Source organism: Nelumbo lutea, chromosome 3, assembly GCF_056320005.1.
Source record: "Nelumbo lutea isolate HS-2025 chromosome 3, American lotus-T2T, whole genome shotgun sequence".
Taxonomy (NCBI): domain Eukaryota; kingdom Viridiplantae; phylum Streptophyta; class Magnoliopsida; order Proteales; family Nelumbonaceae; genus Nelumbo; species Nelumbo lutea.
In genome coordinates this window covers 67,849,139-67,876,089 of record NC_142686.1, presented here as the reverse complement: position 1 = coordinate 67,876,089, position 26,951 = coordinate 67,849,139, and the positions used below count along the sequence as shown (strand labels likewise).

Sequence of the window (26,951 nt, the reverse complement as noted above, 5' to 3'; positions counted from 1 at the left end):
ACTGGGTAGCAGTTTGGAGGATAAGAGAGCACATGGACTTAATGGGTCTAAAGCCCAATTCGAACTGGTTTAATATGATTAATTAAAGAAGGGGTGGTTCTGGGATTTAGATCAGTAGATAGGATAAGGAGTTATCCCTATCCACTCAGAAAGTCCACATCCAAATAAAGATTTGGATTAGGAAACCCCTAATAAGATTATGAGGGTTGATCTTTATCTGCAGATAAAATAAGGGATTATCCTTATCTCTTAAAGAGAGTCCAAATCCAAATATAAGATTTGGATTAGGAAACTTCTATTGAGATTAGGAGAACCTCTCTTTAAGGCTATAAATAGAGGAGAAGGGCAAACCCCAGTTCACCCTATCAGATTACAGATTCAAGAGAGAAGACAGCTCCAATTGGACTGACACCATCTTCTGCTCTCGCCTTTTCCTACTGTTGCCGCCATAGCCAGTTCGATCTCCACCTGTAGGAGCGATCTAGAAAGGTTTTTGATATCAGTTTTTTGAGAAAAACTGATCTAAAGTCGTGCTCACTCTCCTCCATTATATTCTTGGTGAAGAATTAGGTTCTTGCTGAAGGACCACCTTGCTGATTCTGCTCTACCCTACACTGTGTCATCTTTAGTGGGAGCAGTCTTTGGTGATCTCTGGGCATGAACACCTTCATTGAGAGTTACTACTACTCTGTATCAGGTATATCCCTCTCCTACCTTTTGGTTTCAGATCTAGTCTGGTTTAGGGTTCAAGATTGATTCTTGAAAATGCAATTTTCCAAAATAGGGAATGTAGTTCCCACATGGGAGAGAGAAATTTTTGAAATTTCACCCAACCTACCTGTAGGGTTCGACCATCCATATGATGGATCTCTCATCCCTTCATGAAGCATCTTCTTGATGTGCACGGTCCGGCCGAGGGATCCGCTCTAGGTACATGCCAACTTGGAGAGAGCGTCGGCTCGTGCATTGTCGACTCGCGAGACCCACTGTAGGGAGAAGCGCTAAAAATGGCGGGCTAGATCTTGGACTTTGGTGAGGTAATTGGTTATGCTTTGTTCTCTGGCCTCATACATGCCATTCACCTGATTCACCACCAGTTGAGAGTCGTTGAATATTTCAACATGTGAGCAATCGAGGTCCCTAGCAAGCTGGAGACTAGCAAGGAGGGCCTTATACTCAGCTTTGTTGTTCAATGCTTGAAGGAACCATCTGAGGTGAGGAGGATGAGGCTCGCTCTACTTCTTTTAGCATTGGAGGAACCATCGACAAAGAGCATCCATCGAGGTTGAGCCTCGTTGTCCACATGATCCCCCTCAGCACTTTCTGGGGGTTGGTGAAGGGCTCAGCTGAAGGTGCACTCTACTATGAAATCTAACAGGGCTTGTGCTTTGATCACGAGCCTTGGCTGGTACTGGACATCAAACTCCGACAGCTCGATGGCCTACTTTGTCAAGTGTCCCAAGGTCTCAAGTTTGGCAAGGACGGCCTTGAGGGGTTGGTTCATCAAGACCACTACAATGTGGGCCTTTAAATACGACCGGAGTTTCCTTGCCGAAATCACGAGGGCGAAAGCCAACTTTTCTATCTTAGGGTACCTAGTCTCGACGTCGTAGAGGACCTTGTTGGCATAGTACACTGGCTTCTGCATGCCATCTTCCTTGATGAGGACTGAACTGACTGCTTCATCCCCAACCAAGAGGTATAGATATAGGGTTTCCCCCTTGGCCGGTCGGGCGAGAAAGGGAGGTGAAGCAGGGTACGCCTTGAGCTCATCAAAGGCACGTTGGCACTCCTCTGTCCACTGGAACTCTTTTAGCTTCTTATGGCACGGAAGAAGGGTAGGAAGCGGTCAGGTGACTTTGACATGAAGCGATTGAGGATTGTTATTCAACTGGTGAGTTTTCAGGTCTCCTTCACCGTCCGCGGGGGTACCTTGCCTTCGCATTTAGTGCGGTGGTCATTAAGGACGTCCCGGAGATCCGAGATGTGAGGGGAAGAGGCTCGATGCTGACCCTCGGCCCTGGAGTGGGTGCTGGGGCGATCACGACGCCCGCCTTCATCCCTAGGGTCGGTCCTCCAGCGTCGGTGGTGTTGCTTGGAGGGCTGGTGGTTGTCCTCCAACTGTTCTTGTTCTTCCTCCTTTCTGTTGGAAGGTTTAAAGGTGCTGGAGCATGGGCTGGGCGAATGCTCTGCCAGACTCTGAGGGCTCGGCCCGCTCTGCATGGCCGAGGTTGGGGACCGACTAGGTGGTGGACCCGTGCCGACCCAGCTGTGTTGACTCCCCGGCAGGGCGGTCACCTTAGGGGTGACCTCCTACCTGGGGGAAGTTTTGCTCTACTTGCTGTGTCAAATATTACAGGCCGTCGAGCATGTCTTGGAACTGTTCACTGGTGACAAGATTTTGCGTATTTCTCATTCTTCGTACCATGTTGATTGGTCGGAGCTTGATGACTTGTTAACTTGCTATAGTTCTTTCGGGGAACGTATCAATGTCGTTCCCACAAACGGCGCCAATTGTTGGTGCTCAGAATGGTCGAGGACAACAAAGTAATTCCGCTCATGGACTCCGAGGCTGGCCGAAGGCTTTGAGGACTCGGAGAGGTCGCTGTTGAGGACGAGGTCTGTAGGCTGAGGCGGGGTGGACTCTGAGTACGGTAGAAGCCGAGGGTAGATAGCCGAAGTGCTGCAAGGCAGAAATTCATCAAAGGCCTTGGATGAGAACCCAAGGTAGAGTCTCTGACAATCAAATTAGTATAGGGTACGAAGGAAGAGTACCGGGACAAGATCCTGGTAGATAGTTCTAGAATGAAGTCACAATAGCAGTTATTGTAATAGCTATTATGACAATAGTTGTAGGTCTTGAGTTTTTGTAACCCCCTTACCTGGAGAGGGGTACCCCTATTTATACTTGAGATGCTTGGAGGTAGATGGAGATGAACGCCTCAGATGGGATCCGTACGAGGGCCTGTAGCGGGTTTGGCAGGGTCATGTGAGCGAATCACAGTTGACTTTGTATGATGGGGGCAAGGTAACACCTATTGTAGTGGATCACATTCCCTGATCTGACGCTCGTGGGCTGGGCCTCCCAGCCTCAAATGGGCTGGGTTGGGTTACCCCACATCAGAAGGTGTACGTGAAAGATGGACTTGAGGGTCCAAATGTGATCTCACAATTTACAAGGTTTTGCACCGTAGATATTTATATTTATATTTGTACTCTTCCAAAAACTCAATTTGGAAGGAATGTAAATACAGATTTAGAAATGCAAAATATAAGACTTGAAGTTATACATATTTGTATTCATACTCTTTCCAAACTGAATATGAATCTACAGATTTAAATGATAGGCACAATGCAGCATGAATCTGCGGATTTAAATGGGTCGGAAGTGTGCACTTTGCACATCGGCGATCAAAACAATCCAGAACAAAACAAAGAATAATGGAACATAGACATAGTACAATTGGAAGCAACAATTGAAATCACTGATATCAGATGCAAGAAAATTCTACTAAAAAGCTCCAGAAAAGAATTCCAAGGTAGTCTGTCATTCAAATGCAATCCTGAAACTGGAAGATGTGGATTGATTACCCAACTGATTTTGGTGGCGTTTGGCAAGTTTTCATGTGGTCTTTCACGACCACCATTTAGTCTCTCTTTTGGACAGGACCCCAGAAATCTTGAAACTTCCTATATTTCTGCATCCATCCAAAGTCTTTTATTTAACAGTCTCGTAGGTCATAGCGGATTAAGATGGGCCTAAATCCTTAAAGTCGATGTTAGTTAAAAGCTCATTACATCTTTTAGCCATTTAAGCAAGATCTTAGAAAAATTTGCCAAACGGAACCTTTACTATTGCTACAGGACAGCTCAAGATTCAAGTTGTTACTATTGGCTTGGTGCAGGACAGCTTAAGTTGCCTGCAGTTGGTTTTTGTTTTGTTGACAGAATGCAATGAAACTGGACACGGCCAGAAGGGTTTTCTCGGATACGATCACTGGGTGGGAGATCCAATCATCTGGTTGGTTAGAGATTTTACGGCTGTGTTTGGTTTGAAAGAAAAGGTAGGACCGTAGGTTTGTAAAGATTTCCTTACCTTTTCCTTCAAACCAAAATACCCCAAAAACTGCATTTTCCTGGAAATGGATCTGGGGAGAAACTGCGGTAATCTTCTTGAAGGTCAAGCGTGGTAGTTATGTTGGCGTTTCTGTTGTGTAATCTGGAGTATTGTATTTCCTTTAGGAATTCGGATGAGCTGAACGCGATGGCTGTTCGGCTGGGTGTGAAACAAATGGTAAGGTTCCCCCCACTGTGATTGGTGCGGACCCCATGTATTTGATTACTCGCGTGGAAGTTTATCATTGGTTCCACACCCATTTTTTGGTGGGAGGTTCCCCTGAAAAGAAGCATGAAATGGAGAAAAGGCCAAACATTTTCAACTACTTTAACCAACTATATCTTGTACCAGTGTGCTAGTTGTATAGACAAGAACAAACTCAAAACAAAATTCTTAGTTGATCAAGTGATTTTCCTAGGAAATGTAGCATAAAAGTTTCAATGGAAGCAATGAAATAGAACAAAAAGAAATGAATGACTGTTCATTCATCCTCCTGACTGCGCAACCTAGCCAGCTTGTTGGTAACAACAACATCAAGTTGTGCAGCACGCTCAACAATCTCCTTCCTCTTCTGGGTAGAAACATCATGTGCAATCTCAGCACAGTAGGTCCTGCAATATCGTTACCACAAAAACATTAAAAGGGTCCTGTAAAGACTTGTTTAATGGCAAATGAGTGAATATTCCAAGTTTTGGTGAATGTATACATAAGAGGAGGGCAGAGTGACCAAACCTGTTGTGCATCATCAACAATTCAAGCTCCTTAACATTGTGAACTACAAATTTCTTAAAGCCATTGGGAAGATGGTGGCGGGTCTTTTTGTCTGAGCCATAACCAATGTTAGGCATCAAAGTGCATCCCTTGAACTTCCTCCGCACACGAGAATCAATACCTTTTGGCCTACGCCAGTTTGGCTGTCACAAATAATAGAAGCAACCCACATTATTAGAACTCTAAAAGAAAGGAAAAGCTAAAAGTAATAAGAGAAAGTAAAATCAGAAGGCCAAGCAAAAGGGTAATCTTGTGAGAAGATTCTGCAAAATAAATTGCACAAGTCAAAAATTTGCACATGTATGAAACGATTAAGATTCTGTTCATCAAGTAGATATAAATAAACAGGTTACCCTATTAAACAAATGGGAGTAAATAGTTGTCAACCTGATGCACAAAATATTAATTACCATAACATTTTTTTATCAATAAATTACCATAACATTTTCCATATGCAATAGTAGATTTCACTCTATAAAGAACCTTCTGATTTAATTGATTGGCTCAATAAAGAGGTTAACTGACTATTGGATTTAACATGAAATACATTGACTAGACATAACCCACAGAAATTGAATTGAAAACAATTTTGCAATACACTTAGGAGAGCTCATGCCAATGATACCTAGATAATTGTAGATGCCTAGCATAGCAATATTATTTTTGATACTTGTGAGATGATAAAAATGTTGTTAAACTTACGATTTACGATATGATTCACGATTTGAATCATGAGCCCCAACGATTTCAATTTGAATCTTATGTCCAAATCCTTTTCTGCAAAAATCTTATGATTTTTCTTTGAATCCTACAATTTGAATCATAAATCTTATGATATATACAATTCATGCGATTCAAATCAATTCAATTAAGAATTAGTTCTCTACTTTGGTCATTTTATTTTGTTAATATTTAATTTTGTCAAAGTGACTTGTTTTAAAGATCTTACTAGAAATTGACTTATTTACGTCATTTGAACCACATATTGAGTTTATTTTCCATCGTATGTAGGATACAGAGTCATTATATGAGTATTATTTAACTTTCAAGTCAAATTTGATTATATCATCTTAGGCTTCTATTTTATAAGTGGTAAATTCTATTGATTTAGGTACATACATGGTCAATATGGGTTAAAAATTCCTATTGGTATATCTCTGTTTTATTTTTTATAATCTTTTTAAAAACATAGAAATAATCTTACGATTTACAATACAATTCATGAATCGCTTTGATTTAATTTTCTCTACAATTTATAATACGATTATGATTTTCAGAACATTGGATAATAAGATACCACCGTGTGGACACCTTTAGATGTGTGTGTATTAACACTTTTAAAACAAGTAAAGTTGCATATTTTAACCAATATACTAGAAAATATTTGCACATAACAGAAATTTCCTTAAATTTGGCAGGAGATCAGTCTTCAGAAATGGAATTTAGGCTTCAAAAACTAGATATAGATTCATGACATAGACACATTATATGACATACCCATACCCATATCCATGTCCAAGATTTTGGGAAATAGAGAAATATCCCCATTTCACATATTTGTTTCCATGTTCATACCCATATCTGCGCATAATTGGTCAATATAACACTGCTTGAAAATTACAACATATTCATAAAAACAAATTAGAAGTTCAATTATCCATTTCCTTCCTCTATATCCTAACAATTATCCAAAAAAAAACAAAGGGAAGAATTCAGAGGAAATAACGTTATTTTCAACAAACTATGGTTGGCGAAAATTATCCACCAAGTAGAGAAATCCATTAGGAAAACATGATTTTGTTTTCAAAAATCTATGGTTAGAGGAAATAAACTCCTCCGTAAGACAATGACAGATTTTGAGAAGATCCAATTAGTGAATTGTACCTTCACGGAGATTTTTCGGTCACTTTGGGGCCTCTTGAACTTCTTGACTCGTTTCTTTACTATCTTCTTGCTAAGAAGAGGAACGGCCATGGCTTCTGCAAATCAAGAATAACAATGTTAAAAATATAACTTAAATGAGAGCAAAATAGCAAAATATAAACTTATACATAGCTAATATGATGGGTAATCAAGTACATCTACTGCCTGTGTTTTTTTTCTTAACCTGAATGGCTTGTCTGTGATAGATCTTAAAAAAACTGACACTTTTTTACAAATATGATACTTTAACTCTGAAATATAAACCCATTTGCCTACTCCAAGAAATCACATTCGCCGATACACGTTTGTGTTGTGTTCTATCCGAGACAACCAGTTTAATCAAGATCACGGTTCCAACCAGAAACAATTAATCTGAACTTCTCACGAAGACCTTGACATTTACCCAAAAATCTACATAGTCATAGGTTCACTATTGTGCAATACATGGCTCATCGCGTTCAAGTTACAACGTGAATGGTGCCAGAAATGAAGCTAAAGTGCAAAAAATAAAACCACTAAAATCTGAGATGGTGTGAATCCGAAGCAAGTCAGAAGGAGAAAACTAAAATTATCAACCCAAATGATCTTCAACTATGCAGGTTTAAATTTTTAGGATTGGATAGAGGAACAGAGAAGTCGAGAAGATGGAAAACTCACAAATCAAATCGTCTATACAATGAAGTCAAAATTAAGCATTTCATGAATAATGCAGAAAGAACAGATTTTGCAGATTTAAAATGAAAAGAAGCAGAGGGGAAGAGACTTACAGATTATGATTTCCGCCAAACTGCCGTCACGTTCTAAACCCTAATGACCGCGGAGAAGAAAGGGAAGTGCCAAGGTTACCTACTTTATATTTAAGAGAGGCTCGATTTCGTATTATTCGAGCCACCGTATTGTAATACCTTGGGATGTTCAGATGTTGGGATTGTTTTGATCTTGGTGGTTTAAAGCTTATCATTATAATATTTAATTTATGGATTATTATAATATATTATTATATAATTTAAAGTTTTTAAGGAGAATGACTCTTCAGCTCACATGAGAATTCATAGTTCCACCTTACAAGTGGGATGAATCCACTATGGGGTGTTGTAATTTTAAAATTCTATAATAGGTTACAATGCTTTCCAAAGTTTTTATTATTATAGTTTTTTATTTTCAATTATAATTATAATTTAAATTTTGTAAAATGTTATTTTTTACATTCTTTATTATAGACATTTAAATATTAAAATGAAAATAAATTCTTATATATTTAAATAACTCAATGGTCAAGTGACACCAAGATTTTAAAAGTTAAAGGTGTAGTTGAGGCTTAATGGCCCAAAAAGGTGAGGCATAAGCCTCAAAATTTAAGAAAAAAATTAATTAAAGTTTATAAATTGATGAAAAGAACAAATAATATACTAAATTAAAATGGTAGAAGGTATGCATATTTATAAACTAGAAGTTTATAAGCAACTAATGGGACCTATGCAATACACAAGATTTGTTAAGCAAAAGTTAAATAATAGATATGCATAAGAGTATACAATTGTTTTATATTTTTCAATTTTTAAATAATTAATAATTATTTATGTTTTGAGTTCGACAATGATATAGAAAAGATATGATATCTAAAAAATTTTGACCAACCAACTAGTATTATAAACGTGATAGCCAATAGGTGTTATTTATCAAAATTCATGGGTGGATTTCCATTGGTCAAAACACTTTCAATCCCATATTTTTTCCCCATCATAGATTTTCCCTTACATACTACTATTAATAATTGTTTTATAACACAAAAATAGCAATAATTAATTTTAGCTAGCATTGTTCAATATAGTGATGAAACCAACCAACTCGACTCGAGTTGGTCGATTTTCTAGTATTTTTTATCGGCTTTGGTTCAACAATTTCCCAACCTGACCAAGTTAGATCAATTTCACTTTGGCCATTGTAAATTGACCAAAATTGAATGACTCAATCATAGATATAGATTTATATTTTATATTTTTAATATGGAAAAGTGGGAAAATTCCCATATTTTTAGTCTAAAATATTTTATTTCATGAATTTAATTTTCATATTTATTTTTTAAGTTTAAATCTTTTGAACCGATTAACCAAACCAAAAATCGACTCAAATTGATACAACCCAAGTTGGACGGATTTCACTAATAGTTAGTTGGTTTCAGGTAGGGGTGCAAATGGCTCAAATCATGATCTGATCCGAAGTTCGGTCCTATATTCTTGGATTCAGATAGCCTCATTTCAAACTTTTGGATCGGATCAGATAATAGGATCTTATAAGAAATCAAATCAAATTCAGATCACCCGGGCCCTATATGATTCGATAAGATTCGATCTGATATATATGTTATTTATTTATTTATATAAATATATATAACACACATAGATATGTTACTTTTTATTCATTTATAAATATATTATTTATATTGCATTTTTGCAAATTTGTTATATTATTTATTTTTTATAAAAACATGTATATATGTAATGAAAATAGTTGAAAAGACACTTGTAGTTTTTATTTTTCTTTATTTAAATTGTTATATTTTATTTTCATTTAATAATTTATTAATATCTAGGAACTATATGTATCATATGTATCATCGAATTTGAATTCAGATCCATATGTATCATATCCAAGATATGTAATTAACAATATCAGGTAAAATTCAGACATATGTTGATTCGAATATGATCTAATCTGTTTGCATCCCTAGTTTCGGGTGACCAACTCCCCAACCTAACCAAATCAATTTAGTTGGCCAAATAGCCTATAGCCGAACCAAACTAACCCATGAGCACTCCTAATTTTAGCTAAATTCATAGTCTAATCCCTAAGAAATTAAAATAATTTAATCTTCAATAATTATTGAAAACTTATAGAGAAAATACACAATTATTGAAAATATATTGGTAATAAAAATGCAATAATTACAAAAAATATAATAAATACTAAAAATATATTAAATTAGTCAATAGATAGTGTAGTCTCAAATAATAGTTTAATTTCTATTAAATATTAATCAATAAATTATAACAAGAACACAATAAATACAATAAGTACAATAAATTAAACTTATAAAGTTAAATAAACAGTAGTTTAATCTCTAACAATTATTAAAATTTTCTATTAAATAACAAAGCAAAAATAGATTCATACGTAATTATCTAAAATATATTTATCACAAAAAACAATAAAATTACTTGAAATAAAACAAATATTGATTTTATTATATATAAATATATAACAAATAAAGATAAAGATTTTAAAATTATTGTTTATAAACTTTAATTTTATTAAGTTATTTTATAGAATTATTAGTTGATATAAGTGAAATTAGTTATTTACAATATTATTTAGTTTTTTAAATAATATCATTATTAAATTTTAAAATATTAACTAATTATTGAATTTAATAATCCACAAAATTATAATTTATACTATTATGACATAATTTTGTTAATAATTTTGTAAAATATTAAATTATTATTAATTTGAATATTATGTTATAATTATTTTACTAGTTTTAAGATATTTTTAAATTTATTACATAATTCATTGTTTTTTAACTATTTAAAATTTATTTATGTTAAATATATCGTTAGATAAAATATCTACTTATTTAAATATTTAAATAATGTATAAAATATTTAAAATTTTTCATTATTTGAAAATTATTTATTTTTAAATTATTAAATAATATTAAATATTTGTTATATAATTATTTAGCTACTTTTAATATTTAGTTATTTTATATATTTAGCTATTGAAATATTTAAACAATATTTTAATTTTTTTAATGTTAAATATTTATTTACTTGAATAACATTTAAATTGAATAATCTGGAAAACAATGATTTTGTAAAAATAAAAAATTATTAATAATATGAATAATATTAAATCCATTATAACTATTTTTGGTGTTTTTAATAAATATTTTAAAATTATTATATAATTTTGTGAGAATATTTTAATTCAAACTTTCTTTAGATAGATATAGATGAAAAGTGAGAGAGAGGGTAAATAAGATTAGAGATAACTTATGAGAGAAATCTCTATTAAATTAAAGATAATTTAGGAGAAATTAAGGGATAGTGGGGGAGGTAATTTTGGAGAGGATATTATTTAGGTTATTGGGAACGTGTGGGAGAGGGGAGAGAGAGAGAGAGAGACTATTTTCTTGTGTTTTCAATAAATATTTTAAAGTTATTATATAATTTCGTGAGAATATTAAATAATTTTTAAATTTTTAATTGAAACGTTCTTTAGATAGAAATAGATAAAAAAGTGGGAGAGAGGATAAATAGGATTAGAGATCATTTAGGAGAGAAAATGAGGGATGGTGGGGGAGGTAGTTTAAGCTTGGTTTGGAGAGATCAAATCAGCCCCCCACAACGTCCCACAACACATCCCTGGCATGTATTGGGAACATCTCCCGATAATAATACTAGAAATGATGATGTCATCATCGGGAGATATTCCCAATACACGATGGGGATGTGATGTGGGACATTGTAGGGGGAAATCTTGTGTGTGTGGGGGGGGGGCTGATTTGAACTCTGGTTTGGAAGGAGTACAAATGCAAATATGTACAGTGCAAAACGTTGTATTTTGTATGTATTTGTACTATACATACTTGTATTTGTACTCCTTCCAAACTGAGCCTTAGGAGAAATTTTAGGAGAAGTTATTATTTAGGTTATTGGGAACGTGTGGGAGCTAGAGAGAGAGAGAGAGAGAGAGAGAGATTTTAGGTAATTTTTATGGGAAAGGAGAGCACCTCATTGGTTGTTTAAAAAATGACATGGAATAAAAAAAATAGAAAATTCAAAAAAAGGAGAAAATTTCTTCATCAGTGTGTTTTCGTGTGTTTATATAAAAAAAATTGTCTCTTTTTTTTGAATTTTCTATTTTTTATTCCATATATATATAAAGATTTTATATTTCATGTAAAAAATAATTTAGAAGAAAGGAAACAACTTAGTTGATTTGATCTATGTAAATACTACTACTACTACTAATAATAATAATAGTAATAATAATAATAATATAATAATAATATTATTATTATTACTGTTACTTTTACTATTACTATTAAGAAAAAATTAATTAGGAGAGGAATTAAGAAAAATAACAAACTTCGGATATTACATTTAGAATAATAAGAAAAATATCACTTCAATTATTCAAAAGAAACTAAGAACTAAGAACTTAATTAGTCCTTCTTGTATTGAACTTGCAAGTACATGTAGTTTACCATCACTAGGATACCCCTACAATGATACAAAAAACACTATCAAAATGATGGAAAACCCATACATCTACAATGAGCATAGAAGGCCATCCAAGAACTGTGATAAGCATTGAACACCTCTTGAGACTTAGAATGAGAAATGAGCATTGCTTGAAACTTGTGATGGACATAAAATGGCATTGCCAGTCTAAGACAAACCCAATACACTACTAGCACCTTGTGGTGGACACGAAATGACAGCCCATGCTATAACAAATGGTGGATAGGCCTTGAGGCCAATGGCACTCGCCTACGGGAGACCGCCACTCCTTCTAGTCACAATGAGCTATGATGAGGCATCTCGAAGGCGATCGAGCAAACACACGAGTACTCCAATTAGGCCCAAAATCTTGGCCTTGACACATAACTATAAGGAAACCTATGATGGGATGTAGCCTGTACGTGCTAAACGAGAATCCTTAAGGAAAATGAGACTTCAACCTTAGAGGATCTTGTGAAACACATGGCAAAACCCCAATGGCATTCCCTCAACAACCAACATAAAGACTAGGATTCCCTTTCCTAAAAGGAATCAAACCCTTCATGGAATCCTTCTCCTTAAAGTCTCAGGATCTCCCTTATAAAAAGAGGTTGTAAAGTACAACCAGGGGACATTCTCTTTCAACCACCCTTGCTATCCGATTCTACCAAGATTCTCCAAAGGTAGGAACCTATCCATTACTCCTCTCATGGCCTTTGCTCCCAACCCTTCTTTATCCTTCAAGGAGACCACCCCATCTAGCCTCACCACCATACTAACAGAACTATCTTAAAACACTAAGAAAAATTAGCATAGTTTGATTTGCCTTGTTAGTTTTCCATTTTTACTTTTTTATTTGGTCCATAATTATTCTAGTGTTTTCCCTATATGTTTTAAATTATATAAATACATTTTTTTGCATTAAATCACTATTTAATTGCTGATATTTTTGGCTTACGCCTTTTTACGCCTCATGATACGCCTTACACCTTGAGGCTTGAGGCTTATGCTTCATTCCAATAAAGGCTTAAGCCTCACATCAAAGTTGTGAGGCTTAAGACTTGAGGCAGAATCCATATGCCTCACCTCAAGGCTTAAGTCTTTGATTAGTGAGATCAGGGCCTTTGTACCCATGAGTGCTTGGGTCAGTTTAAGGCTAGTTCCAGGTCAATTCCATTCAGCTCTAGGTAGAATATTCCATTTGCTCACCCCTACATATGAGGGTCCAATTGGTTTGCAATCATGATTAGAATTGAAATTAGAATCATGAAATCAGAAGCAAAATCACCTATTCCATTTGGTTTGAATAGGAATCAAAATTAGATTCCAATTGTTGTTGTTTGATTTATCTAGAAATCAAAGTCAAAATCAATTGAAAATTTTTAGTTTTGTATTAATGTATTAATGTTTTACTAGTAGAAACCCTTGCAATGTACATGATTTGTCAAGGGAAAGCGAAATAACATAAATTAATAAATATTATAAGGAATGCGATGTTGTTTAGAATAACTAATATTTATTCTAGTAATTTGTTACAAAATAATTTAGTAATTTAGTAAATAGGATTAATCATATAAATATTTTTTTTACAAAAATAATAAATTACTCCTAATTACTTAATAGAATAATTACTTCCTGCATTACTTATTAATGTTCTATTTTATTTATTTTACTTATTAAAATTAAATGTTATAATTTTTTGTAAATATTACTTAAATATTAGTAAATATATAAAATTAGGTTATAATCATAATTAAATTAATCTAAGCTCAAGCTCGAGGTTTAAGACTTTGGGTTGGGCTTTGGTTGAGTATCAACCTAACCCAACCCCCAAGTTGCACCCCTAAGAACAATGTGACATTCATAATTAGACTGAGCCAAACTGAGTACAACCTATGCATGCATTACTTTTGGAGATATAACTATTTTTAGACAAAATTTATTAATATTAGAGCCAAAGGAGCTATGGGGGATGGGCTACCCCCATTGTGTAGCTTAGTGAACCAATAAAAATAAAATATCTCATGCCAGATTTTGATAGTGCATTAATAGTGTCTAAGGTTGTCTAGCCGAGCTTGGCCAACACCCCAAGTGCAATAATTAGTTTTTTATTTTTTTTAATTTGTAGTCATTTTAAACACAATAAATGATTGCCGATTAAATCCAAATCAAATCCAAAATTTGACATAATAATCGAATGCGGATGTGGATCTAGAGATCATAATTGAATGAGGATGCATATGTAGATTAAGTTGGACCTAATCTAAATCCGATTCATTTATAGCCCCACATTATGTTTGGGGTTGGTGTAGGTTTTAGCTAAACTTAGCTCTGAAGAATTAAAATAGTTTCTTGAGCCCACAAATTTTGTAGGTCTAGGTAGGTTGGGCTAAGTTATAAATGGTCATTCCTAAGTAGAAAGAACCTTATGATATTTCTAATTAGGCCATTATTGCTTTTATTATTTTAATTAAATTTTATATGAAATTCAAATGGTTTTTAAATATTTTTAATAAAAAAACTTGCTAAATTTTAACATTTTTATTAACTTTAGTATTCTTTATTTTAATTTTAGTTATTATGTTTCAAAATATATATTTTTTGACAATTAACCAATTAAATTGAAATTGAGTATGAAACAAATAAGTAGAATTTGGATGAGAGTAAAATTCTCTTTCTCTCAAATTCAATAGGCTAATAATGGAAGACGCCTATAGAAATATGTTAAAATAGGTTAATGATGGAAGGGGTAGGACCTATATCATAAATTCTCTTTCCTATTATTTTTAGGTGATTTGACTATTTATGATATTTTATTAACTAATTTCTAAACTATTATTTGTTTACAGGCTAGATTGGCCCATGACAGCCCTAAAAATTGTAGGCTTGATGCAAAATAAGGCCCGAGTTGGACTGAAATGATCACCCCTAAGCAAATTGCTTTTGGTTTATTAGACTAATGAGGAGAAGAGAGATAAATAATGAAGTTATTTGTGGAGAGAGAGTTGAAAGTCTTAAAGACTTAAAATTCTGTGAGACAGAGGAAAAAGTTAATGAGGAGATGTGAAAGTCTTGAAGACTTAAAATTGAATATCTACATAAGCGATTTTGTTCAATTTCAAAAATAAAAATTCAAAAAACAACAAAATAGATAAATGGTAAGGGAGAAAGGAGAGTCATGCCGATATGGCACTTCTTGTTTTATTACATATAGAGAGATTGTTATTCTTATATTATTAATTAAACATTAATATATTATTACTTTAATATATTATATTAATATTTTATTAAAATACTAATATTTTATTACTATTTTACTAATATTTTATTAATATTAGGATTTGTTATATTAAGGTTTGGTTTTTTTTTTTTGTCGAGTTCTTTACTTTTTGAAAAACTCTAGAATGGGATATCATTTCTAAGGGAGGCACAGAATGAAATCCCATTTTATTCGAATTCCAGGCACCTATTATAGGGAACCAAATGAACCTTGATTGTTTAGGCAATGCTAATGGTGTAAATATTTTCTTGTATTGAATATATAAGAGCATCTTAAACCACAAACGTCGAACATCATGCAAGAAATATGGCTCCATTTCACACCAATTCTTGAATATTATCATTCTCCAAATCATCTAGAAAAAAATGGATTCTAGATTTTTTTATTATGAAAAATTATGCAGGCATTTTTTTATTATGAAAAGTTAAAGGAAGACAAGCACTTTAAACGGGCTTCAGTAAAACTAGCCATCATAAACTATTTCATTCATTCAGTCCTGGCAGATTAATCCTTCGATTTTTCCATGCATATTTCAAAATGAAAATATGTATATATACACACTCGCACACACAAAGTTTAATCAAAATTTCACAAGTCATATATTGTGTAAGGATCTCTATAACAAAACATCAATCATAACTAATGAGTATTGATAAAATGCCATAAAGTTCAAAAAAAATTCTAAAGTTTCAAGGAATCAAAATTCAACAAAAAATATCAGTTTCCACTTTCACAATCAACTAATAAGTGTATTAATAAAAGAAAAATGTACATGTTATATTTGTGCATATCCATATGCTATCACTATCTTCACAACAATGTTACGCCAAACTTTCATTATAATATTGTCCTTGCCCATATACCACATTACCTCCATCATTATGTCCATCCTCCTCATCATTATCATCTTCAATTACAAGATCCTCATCACCAAATGTATGTGTTAATGCTCGGATTTCCTATATGAGATGGCTAGTGGATGGATCCAAGGGGTGCCGATGTCGAGGGCCAAAGAAGCTCGGAGTGCGCTGTGGCCGAGGTCTAGGGGGACCTGAAGTGGGTTACAACCGAGAGCTGGTGAAGTCTGCTCGAGGTCGGCCAAGGTTGGTTGAGGCCGAGTACCTGTGAGGAAGAGAACGTCAAAGGTCCCACGTGATAAGCCGAGGCAGGGATTCCGACGATCAAGTCAGTAAGGGCATAGCAGAGAGGGTGGACAAGGTTTGCGGAACTCGGATGAGGTCGCCATAAAGCTAGAGAGCAAGAGAGTTTTGAGAGATGGAAGTCTGGTGGTCCGAGAGAGACCCCTTACCTTGGGGGTGGCATGCCCTATTTATATTTGAGGTCATTGTAGGAAGAAACATGTGGACAGTCAGGATGCGATCCGGCCTTGACAAGACGGCCATCCGAGCTCACCACGTAGGGTCGCGCCATTGGTCACGAGCTGGGCACCGACCTCTGCCCTACTAGATGCGCTGATTAGCTCCACCCTTGGCCATGTGTTGATGCACTAGAGCCTGCCTAAAGCACCTACATCATTTTCCCCCACTCTCGAGGCCATGGTGGAGGTCTTAGCTAGGGACCTCGGCTTCGGCCGAAGAGGGTGTCATTCTTACTGGGAGGCATTGAGTGACCTTCTATGGCAAGGACCTCAACTGTAGCTAGGCTGGAGAGAGTGGTCTTCAGGCGCAGAGGTGCTGGTTCTGATTTCGGAGTTGCTAAGGATAGTTTGGCTTGGGAGCATGGAGACGTCGGCGATGGTTGAGGCCTCATTGGAGGTAGTCTGGCCTATGAGCATGAAGAGTGGACAAGGTTTGCGGAACTCGGATGAGGTCGCCATAAAGCTAGAGAGCAAGAGAGTTTTGAGAGATGGAAGTCTGGTGGTCCGAGAGAGACCCCTTACCTTGGGGGTGGCATGCCCTATTTATATTTGAGGTCATTGTAGGAAGAAACATGTGGACAGTCAGGATGCGATCCGGCCTTGACAAGATGGCCATCCGAGCTCACCACGTAGGGTCGCGCCATTGGTAACGAGCTGGGCACCGACCTCTGCCCTACTAGATGCGCTGATTAGCTCCACCCTTGGCCATGTGTTGATGCACTAGAGCCTGCCTAAAGCACCTACATCATTTTCCCCCACTCTCGAGGCCATGGTGGAGGTCTTAGCTAGGGACCTCGGCTTCGGCCGAAGAGGGTGTCATTCTTACTGGGAGGCATTGAGTGACCTTCTATGGCAAGGACCTCAACTGTAGCTAGGCTGGAGAGAGTGGTCTTTAGGCGCAGAGGTGCTGGTTCTGATTTCGGAGTTGCTAAGGATAGTTTGGCTTGGGAGCATGGAGACGTCGGCGATGGTTGAGGCCTCATTGGAGGTAGTCTGGCCTATGAGCATGAAGAGTGGACAAGGTTTGCGGAACTCGGATGAGGTCGCCATAAAGCTAGAGAGCAAGAGAGTTTTGAGAGATGGAAGTCTGGTGGTCCGAGAGAGACCCCTTACCTTGGGGGTGGCATGCCCTATTTATATTTGAGGTCATTGTAGGAAGAAACATGTGGACAGTCAGGATGCGATCCGGCCTTGACAAGACGGCCATCCGAGCTCACCACGTAGGGTCGCGCCATTGGTCACGAGCTGGGCACCGACCTCTGCCCTACTAGATGCGCTGATTAGCTCCACCCTTGGCCATGTGTTGATGCACTAGAGCCTGCCTAAAGCACCTACATCATTTTCCCCCACTCTCGAGGCCATGGTGGAGGTCTTAGCTAGGGACCTCGACTTCGGCCGAAGAGGGTGTCATTCTTACTGGGAGGCATTGAGTGATCTTCTATGGCAAGGACCTCAACTGTAGCTAGGCTGGAGAGAGTGGTCTTCAGGCGCAGAGGTGCTGGTTCTGATTTCGGAGTTGCTAAGGATAGTTTGGCTTGGGAGCATGGAGACGTCGGCGATGGTTGAGGCCTCATTGGAGGTAGTCTGGCCTATGAGCATGAAGAGTGGACAAGGTTTGCGGAACTCGGATGAGGTCGCCATAAAGCTAGAGAGCAAGAGAGTTTTGAGAGATGGAAGTCTGGTGGTCCGAGAGAGACCCCTTACCTTGGGGGTGGCATGCCCTATTTATATTTGAGGTCATTGTAGGAAGAAACATGTGGACAGTCAGGATGCGATCCGGCCTTGACAAGACGGCCATCCGAGCTCACCACGTAGGGTCGCGCCATTGGTCACGAGCTGGGCACCAACCTCTGCCCTACTAGATGCGCTGATTAGCTCCACCCTTGGCCATGTGTTGATGCACTAGAGCCTGCCTAAAGCACCTACATCATTTTCCCCCACTCTCGAGGCCATGGTGGAGGTCTTAGCTAGGGACCTCGGCTTCGGCCGAAGAGGGTGTCATTCTTACTAGGAGGCATTGAGTGACCTTCTATGGCAAGGACCTCGACTGTAGCTAGGCTGGAGAGAGTGGTCTTCAGGCGTAGAGGTGCTGGTTCTGATTTCGGAGTTGCTAAGGATAGTTTGGCTTGGGAGCATGGAGACGTCGGCGATGGTTGAGGCCTCATTGGAGGTAGTCTGGCCTATGAGCATGAAGATGTCATCCTCGGCTTCGACGGGCTTCCATTACCTGCTATGCTGATTCCGCTCCTTAAGGAGGTTGTGGAGGGTCGAAGAGCACGGAGGTGCTAGCCTTGGCTCCAAAGAGCTCAGTACCGTGTTTTATACGGGTATGAGGTGCACATGCCCTCTAGTCGTGTGTGTCAGATGAGCTGATGAGTCCATGTGTGGGCCAAGCATTGACTTCTAGCCAGTCACCACTATGTGAGGTGTAGACGACAAGTGGGTGTTTCGTGGCCACGCACGAGATGAATTCCGGTGCTAGGTGTTGACCACGTGCGTGACCTGCCTCGGTGTTGAAAGTCTAGACCGTACTCGAGGTGGGCATCAGGTCGTGACCGTATGCAAGACGATGGAGGTGTTTCCTTGTATCAGGTACAGAGGGCTGGTCGTTCAAGTCAACTTGTTGGGAGTTGAGCTGAGCCTTAGATGGTGGAGTAAGCTTTGACACAAGTTGGCCTCGACTTTGCTTGCCTAGGTAGGAGGATTCCTGTTGTCGGCCTGACACGTTGGCCCTCTCTCCCATTGGTAAGCATCGGTTAGCTCGTGCTTGCGTAAGGATGTTTTTGAATGCCAGGGACTTGCTACTTGAGTAGGCATTTGAAGAGAGCCCGTTTAGCAGATAGGTCAAAAGGACACCTCGGCCAGGAGAGCATCTCGGCCAAGAGGGTACCTCGGCTACTGCGGGTTGCTTGTCATGCCATCGGCTTGCGGCTTCTATAAGAAGAGGGCGACAGATGTAAAGTTGCAGGCGTCTGGGGTGACGTTGACTCGAGTTGAGGGGTGCGTGCCCATAGAGAGGCAGGTAGTGAGAGTTGTCAAGGTGGGGTTATCGCCCGAGGTGATGATGCTTCGAGGCGAGGAGGCGAGGTATGAAAAGCGCCTACGGTGAGGATGTTCCAAGCTGAGGTGTTGTCACTAGCAAGGAGGGGCCGCTGAGGTGCGGGCGACGTCTAAGGTGAATCTACCCCGAGCCGGGGTGGTAATGTGTAGCCGGTGTCCGCGATGAGGGTGCCCCAAGCTGAGGGGGCGAGGTCATCGAAAAGGAGGGTGCACGTCAGCAAAGGTGGGGATGGCGTCCGAGGTGATAGAGCAAGGTGAGCATTGATGGTCGTCAGCAAGCCAAGTTGCCAAAGAGATCACCAAGGTTTGAGGCCTGTTCTAAGTTGCCCAACATGGAATGCAATTTTTGCATATCTTGTGCCTTTTTGTGGTTGCATTTCTTCTATGTAGGGGTTGGTGCCCCCTTCTAATAGGTCCCAAGTTGCAAAATTTCCACCACTCAATAACCCAAGTGAGTAAGACCAAGGCCTAGCTTCGACGCTAAAAACACGGGCCCCCCTTCCTAGCGAGAAGGAAAGGGAGGTGCACACCATAGCTGTCTTGGATACTCATCCCATGGGGGATAGGGCATGTGAACCCATCTGCGACTGAGGCTGTGTGGATCTCAGTCGGCACCGCAGACCACCTTGGCCTCAGCGAGTTGGTGTTGTCCCCTTCAGCATGTCTATTCTAACATTAATTGAGCCAAGCGAAGGGCCAATGCTTGCTCTCAAGCCTAGAAGAGAACTCGCTCGCTTGGAGGGTCTCTCCGAGGCCAAAGCCAAAAGCAAGGGCCGCCCCATCAGCTACGGTCAAGGTCCAATAAATCCCTTGTTGCGAGGAGCGAACCAGCATGTGACCTCCAACGAGCCGTATGCCTTGGGTCGACGTCCGGTCCAGGCGTGTAACCTTGTTGAAGGTTGTGTGCCATGGCTAGTTGATTGCTTGAGGGCGTGTTCCCCCCAAGAGGGTCATATGCCTTGGGTCGACATCCGATCTAGGCGTGTAACCTTGGTGAATGTTGTATACCGCGACTAGGCAGTCGACCGATGTGAGGGACCTGGCTACTAGGCATATGACCTCCAAGGGTTGGGTGCCTTTGATGGAGGTCTAGTCCAAAAACCATGGCAAAGGTTGTATGCTGCGGAAGGGTGCTCAGTCGAGATGAAAAAGTATACGCTAAGGGTTTGAGGCAAGGTGAGAGAAACTTGCTTTTATACAAAACGTGTTTACATGATCGGCGGAGGCCGAGCTCTTATGGTTACATGGACCGGCTTGTAGGCAATCCCAAGGCTGAGGTGTTGATGATGAGTGGATGACTATGACCATTGGGGTTCCTCAGTGTCATGGCCGATGCTACAGTGATACATGCAGTATTTTGTTGGGTCACCCCTCTTGGGGTTCCTCTTTCTCTTCCCAAGCCACTTCATATACTCCTCCCCTCCTACTTGCATGAAGATGTGTGCTCGGGTGGAGTTGAGTAGCGTGTACTAGTCGTAGGATGAGGCCGATGACTTCCTGCTATTGTCGTCACCATGTTGGTGGTCGCCATGGTCATGGTTGGCCTCTCCATCTTGATGCTCGCCAGCCGAGGCTTCCTCGGCGGCGATGTACTTTTGTGCCCTTTTCAAAAATTCCGCCTTGGTTTTGGGAAGAAAACTGGCAACATAGCACTTAAGGGCCGACCTTGGGAGGAGGCCTTGGATTAATGCATGCATGGAGACCATGAGATTGAGGTCATGGACCTCGAACTCTTCTTTCTTGAAGCGGTTGAGGTAGGACAGCAAGCTCTCGCCATGTCGCTGTCGGACAACCATGAGTGAGATGACGCTCTTCTAGCATCATTGGCTACTGATAAAGTGGGCGAGGAAGAGGTTAGTGAACTGGTCCCAAGAGTTGATGGAGCAAGGCGGGAGCCCGAAGAACCTGCGTCGAGCTACCCCTTGAAGGTCGCCTGGAAGGCTTGACACATCAATGGTCGGAGTACCCATACATGAGCATGAATGCCCGGAAGGTGATGGTGAAGTTTCGAGGTGATGGCGGCAGTGAAGGCATCCATCCTGATGAAGGGGCACTGACTTGCTGAGGTGTCATCTCGACTCTCCTTTACTTGCCGAATTTCATCCTTCACTACACTAAGCTACCATTCTAGGTCGGTGATCTGCTGGCTGACAGGTACCACGGCTTCGTCCTGGTCTCCTTAGCAGTGGGATGGGCCGATCGTGCCTCGATCCCTTTTGGCCCATCGGTCATTGAGGTAGTCTCGGAGGTCCGAGGTACGAGGTGGAGGAGGCATTTCTTGTCGACGGTGGTGTCCTTGTATTCAACGTTGGTTGCAAGACCATTTTGATTCGTTCCCCTTTCGGTCAAGAGGTTGGAGGGTTCTCAGCAAATGACTCACATTTTGGCCACTTCCGCTAGATGTTGAAGAGTCGTCCCAGTAAGGTCCAACAAGGCTCTTAGCAGGTGGAGCCCGTGAAGGGTGTCTACGGTGATACCCTAGGTCACCAGCGGGGCAGCCTCCTGCCAGTCACCCCACCTCGTCCAACCTCTGCGTGAGGTGGTCAAGCCAGTCGAGGACCATCTAGAATTGGTCCCTGGTGACCAAGTTCTGTGTAGTTTTCTTGTTGTTAGCCATTTTGTTGGAAGCAGAGTTGTAGTGTTGGGGGGAAGGCTTAGCAATTGTTCCCACAAATGGTGCCAATTGTTGATGCTCGGATTGGCTTAAGACAACAAAGTAAATTTGCTTTGCTTCCTATACTAGATGGCTAGTGGATGGATCCGAGGGGTGCCAAGGCTGAGGGCTAGAGAAGCTTGGAGTGTGCTGTTGCCGAGGGCCAAGGGGACCCAAAGTGGGTTATAGTCGAGGGTTGGTGAAGTCTGCCCAAGGTCGGTTGAGGTTGGATAAGACCGAGTGCTTGCAAGGAAGGGAACGTCAAAGGCCCCAGGTGATAACCCGAGGCGGGGACTCCGACTATCAAGTCAGTGAGGGCATGGCAGAGAGGGCGGACAAGGTCCAAGGAGCTCGGACGAGGTCGCCAGAAAGCTAGAGAGAAAGAGAGTTTGGAGAGATGAAAGTCTGGTGGCCCGAGAGAGACCCCTTACCTTGGTGGTGGCATGCCCTATTTATACTTGATGTCGCCTATAAGCGGACAAATGAGGATGGTCAGGATGCAATCTAGCTCTAACAGGGCGATCACCTTAGCTCGCTGCGTGGGGTTGCGCCTTTGGTCTCGCACTGTGTACCGACCTCTACCCTGCCAAACGTGCTAATTGGCTCCTCCCTTGGCCATGTGTCGATGCGTCAGAGGCCTGCGTGGGGTTACTATCTCTCCTAACATTGTCTCCTATAAACTCAACATGCAATAACAATCTAATGTTGTAGATAACGAATGCATTAACTTCAATAGTGGGAATCCTGCCTTCAAAACTTTGAAACATCATTTAATTATATTACAAAGAAATTAAATGAACTTTCCCTTGTGTCTTTCAATTTTCTCCTCCACCAAAACTCAAATAGATGATGTCTTTTCCCTTGGAATGGTGGCAAAAACTCAAGAAAACTAGAATAACTTGAATATACATTAATGTAAAGTGCATGTCAACGCTTCATACACACATCACATTTTATGTGGCTATTATTTTCCTACCATGACATGGATCTATTTATTGACAGGAACACACGAACAAATTAGGAATGGTAATGGGGTGGATTTGGGGTGGGGATCACATTCCCTGTCCCCAACCCTGATTATAAAATAAATCATCGTCCACGATGCTGATCCCCATTGGGAATAAAAATTGTCCTCCATCCCTAATCTCCGACGGGATGGGTTCCCCGTGGGGACTTGAATCCCCAAAAAATTTTAATTAACAATATCTTTTAGAAAATAAATTGTATTTTAAATAAATAAAAAATTTTAAATATATTTTGAGCTATAGAAATAATATACATAATATCATATATATGTATATATATAATCGGGTCGGGGTGGGTCTAGAACCTCATTCCCCACCCCCAATCCTTGTCCCCCTTGCTCCCTGTTAGACAGTTTTGTATGCCCTTAGCTTCAATCAAGATGATGTACTTTATGAGTTTTTTGTAAATGAATAAAATGCATATTTGATTCATATTCCCTTGGTATGTTTCTGTGTAATACCCTTAAACTAGACACTTAATGAGATTTGTGTTAGTTTAGAATGTTCACAGCCAGTGGGTCAGTCTGGGGAGACCAATCCTGACAAGGCTAACACTATGGTGCCACCAAGTTAGTTGGGGTGGCCTGTCTCAGCTGCCAGGGTGAGACCCTAGGCACATACAATGTATGATTAATTGAATCTTTGAACTAGACCATATTTCCAGTACTGTCCTGGACCTTGGAGATTGATGGGCAAAACTAGAAAGTTACACCCGACCCCCTAGACTCGATTATTATACTGCACTAGGTGTCGAATTAGGTTGTCTTTGATGTACCAATTAGTGAGATCCTTAGTGGGGGTCGAAACCTGGGTATGTTGGGACAACCAGAGAATTCATCTGAGTGGGTGATCATAGGGACAAGATCAGCCCCTTTGTCGGACAAAGGTAATGATCGGGGATGCACTCTCACTAATGGAAACCAAGACTGCCGGCAGCCGATTTCAATTGTTGAGATTTGTTTTGCAAAATATATTTTATATGAAATATAAAAGTATATATATTATGGTTTCTAAAAGGTTTGCAAAAGTTTTAATTCCTGGGATCCATATAAGCAGAGAGTGAAACACTGTTCCTTGCAGCCGAGGGAGAGGTTCTCTCTTGTCGGGCAGTGTATGATCATTATGGGCTGAGAGGTTAAGTGTAAGACCATTGAGGATAATACCTGATGGGCTAATCTTGCATCTGCCCATAGTCCCTGAGTGTTACAAGGTGGCTTGGCCCAAGGACCACTTAGGGTAAGTTTTGGGCCCATAGAGCCCATGAGATGGATTTCAAGGGGTGCACTGTCCATAACAGTGTATTCGGCCAGGCTTCGTAACAAAGGCTGGGCCGAACCCATGTAGCTGATGTGTAGATCAATGTTAGGATCCCACGCCATATAAGGAAGCCCAACTGGGCTGCAGTTTGGAAGGCTAAATGAATACATAAACTTAAATGGCCCTTAAGCCCATTTCGAACTGGGCTGATTTGATTAATCATTTAAAGGGGTGAATTATGAGATGGATCATTTGATAGGATTGGGCCCAAACCCTATCCACTTAGAGAGTCCAAGATCTAAATAAGATTTAGATCTAGAAGCCTCCTAATTAAATTAGGAGATGGCTGATCTGATTTGCAGATAAGATAAGGGTTATCCCTTATCACTTAAAGGGACTTCTTATCCAAATATGATTTGGATTAGCAACTCCTAATGGGATTAGGAGCTGATCCCTTTAAGTCTATAAAAGGAGGAGGGGGCGGCAGCCTTTAGACATGCAACACACAACTCCTGTCTTCAGAGCTGAAATCACAAGAAGAGAGAATTCTGCACCTTGCGAATACTCTCTTGCCGCCTCCTTCCTGCAGTCGCTGCCTCCAGCAGTTCGATCTCCTCTTCTTTATAGGAGTAATCAAGATTCGATCTTGATACCAATCTTTTCGTTGGAGCTGTATTCACAAGCGACCCAGTTGATTCTTGCGAAGGGTTAAGTTCTTTTGGAAGAACACTGTTGATTCTACTCCACCCTGCATTGTGCCATCTTCAGTGGGAGTAGATTTTGGATCCTTCCTTGGGCGTGAACACCTCCATTGGGAGATATTGTTCCTCTGTATCATGTATAATCTCTCCCTACTCCTTTTGGTTCAGATTTGGTTCAGTTTATGGTTCAAGAATGATCCTTGAAAATATGATTTTCTAAATAGGAAATGCGATTCCCAGTTGAAGGGAGAGAAAAATTTTTGAAATTTGCCCCTTATTCCGCAATCTTTGGGTGTCCATGTGATGGATATCCTATCCCATCACTCCCATCCCCACTCCGCCAAAGTGATCCCATCCCCAACCCCATCGGGTTAGAGATCGGGAAAATTGCCATTCTAGTACCAATATGGATACCATCAAAGACACCAACACTGTCTTGAAAGAAGGAAACATATTAATTATATAAATACCTTGAAGTGTGGATAGTAATACTGATTTGAAGTAATCTTGTTGCCTAGTTAGGCTAACCCAAGAGGGGGTGAATTATTTTCTAAAGGATTTTCCCCCAACTAAAACCTTCTGAAACTTTGAATGCAAAACTAGTGAAATGGAAGGTAGTGTGGTACAATTAACAAAACAAGTACAGTAAACCTGTTGCAATTGTTGGGATAATGGCCTTACCCAAGAGGGGGATGAAGTGGGTAAGTCTTTGAAAATTAATTGTAATGGAATTCAACTTGATTTCTTAGGATCTTGACAGATCAAGCTCAGGACCTTTCCCCTCAAATTGGACCTAAGCCTTCTTAACAATCAAGATGTAATTGAAGATTTAGGCTTGGTTTGTTTGGTTCAATAGTTAATCCAGATGTTACTCTTAACTGTGTAATTTATTTATTGTCTCCTATAAATTACTTATTAGTGGTCTTACTTATTAGCGGTCTCCTATAAGCTACAAGTCTTGAGAAAAAAAAAAAAACAAAAACACAAGGCGTACGAGAGTTATATAGAGGTTCGGCCAATCCTACCAACATCCTCTACCTCACACCACAATTGAGAATTTCCACTAACTTATTGGACTTTTGGGCACTAGCTAAACTTTATAGCAAACAAGGCTTCTTGGTTGCTTGCAAATACCTAGACCAATTGGGCTTACGCAGGTGCTAACAAGACCTAAACCAACATGATTTTTGAGTGTCTGCAATACCTTATAGTTAGCTTAACAGAGGTGCCAAGAAGACCTTAATGGTGTTCAAACGGTTAAACACTTACCTGCTAAAAAAATCTTTACTTCTTTAGCATTAGGAAGATATACACAATACAAGCACAAACTAACTTAGTTGCTAGAGTTCTCTATAGATGCTCAACTAATGAAAGGAGATCCCAATAAATGGGTGAAAATTAGCTCAAAGTACTTTTAAAGAAGCTCACCCTTAACATTGTTGAAGTGCAAGAATCTCTTCCTCAAAATGACTTTAGCCCTAGCTTACTCTCTCTAAAA

The 26,951-nt window shown here is 39.5% G+C and overlaps 1 protein-coding gene across 1 annotated transcript; it reads right to left on the bottom strand.

Annotated features, from left to right (window-relative positions):
- Positions 1-4,414: 4,414 nt before the first annotated feature.
- On the bottom strand, positions 4,415-7,755 carry LOC148865420 (large ribosomal subunit protein eL32z-like). Its single transcript, XM_088980642.1, has 4 exons — positions 7,579-7,755; positions 6,773-6,867; positions 4,850-5,031; positions 4,415-4,728 (listed from the first exon to the last, which is right to left on the bottom strand). The coding sequence occupies exons 2-4, from the start codon at positions 6,860-6,862 to the stop codon at positions 4,599-4,601; spliced, it is 402 nt and encodes a 133-aa protein (XP_088836768.1). The 5' UTR covers positions 6,863-6,867; positions 7,579-7,755; the 3' UTR covers positions 4,415-4,598.
- Positions 7,756-26,951: the final 19,196 nt, after the last annotated feature.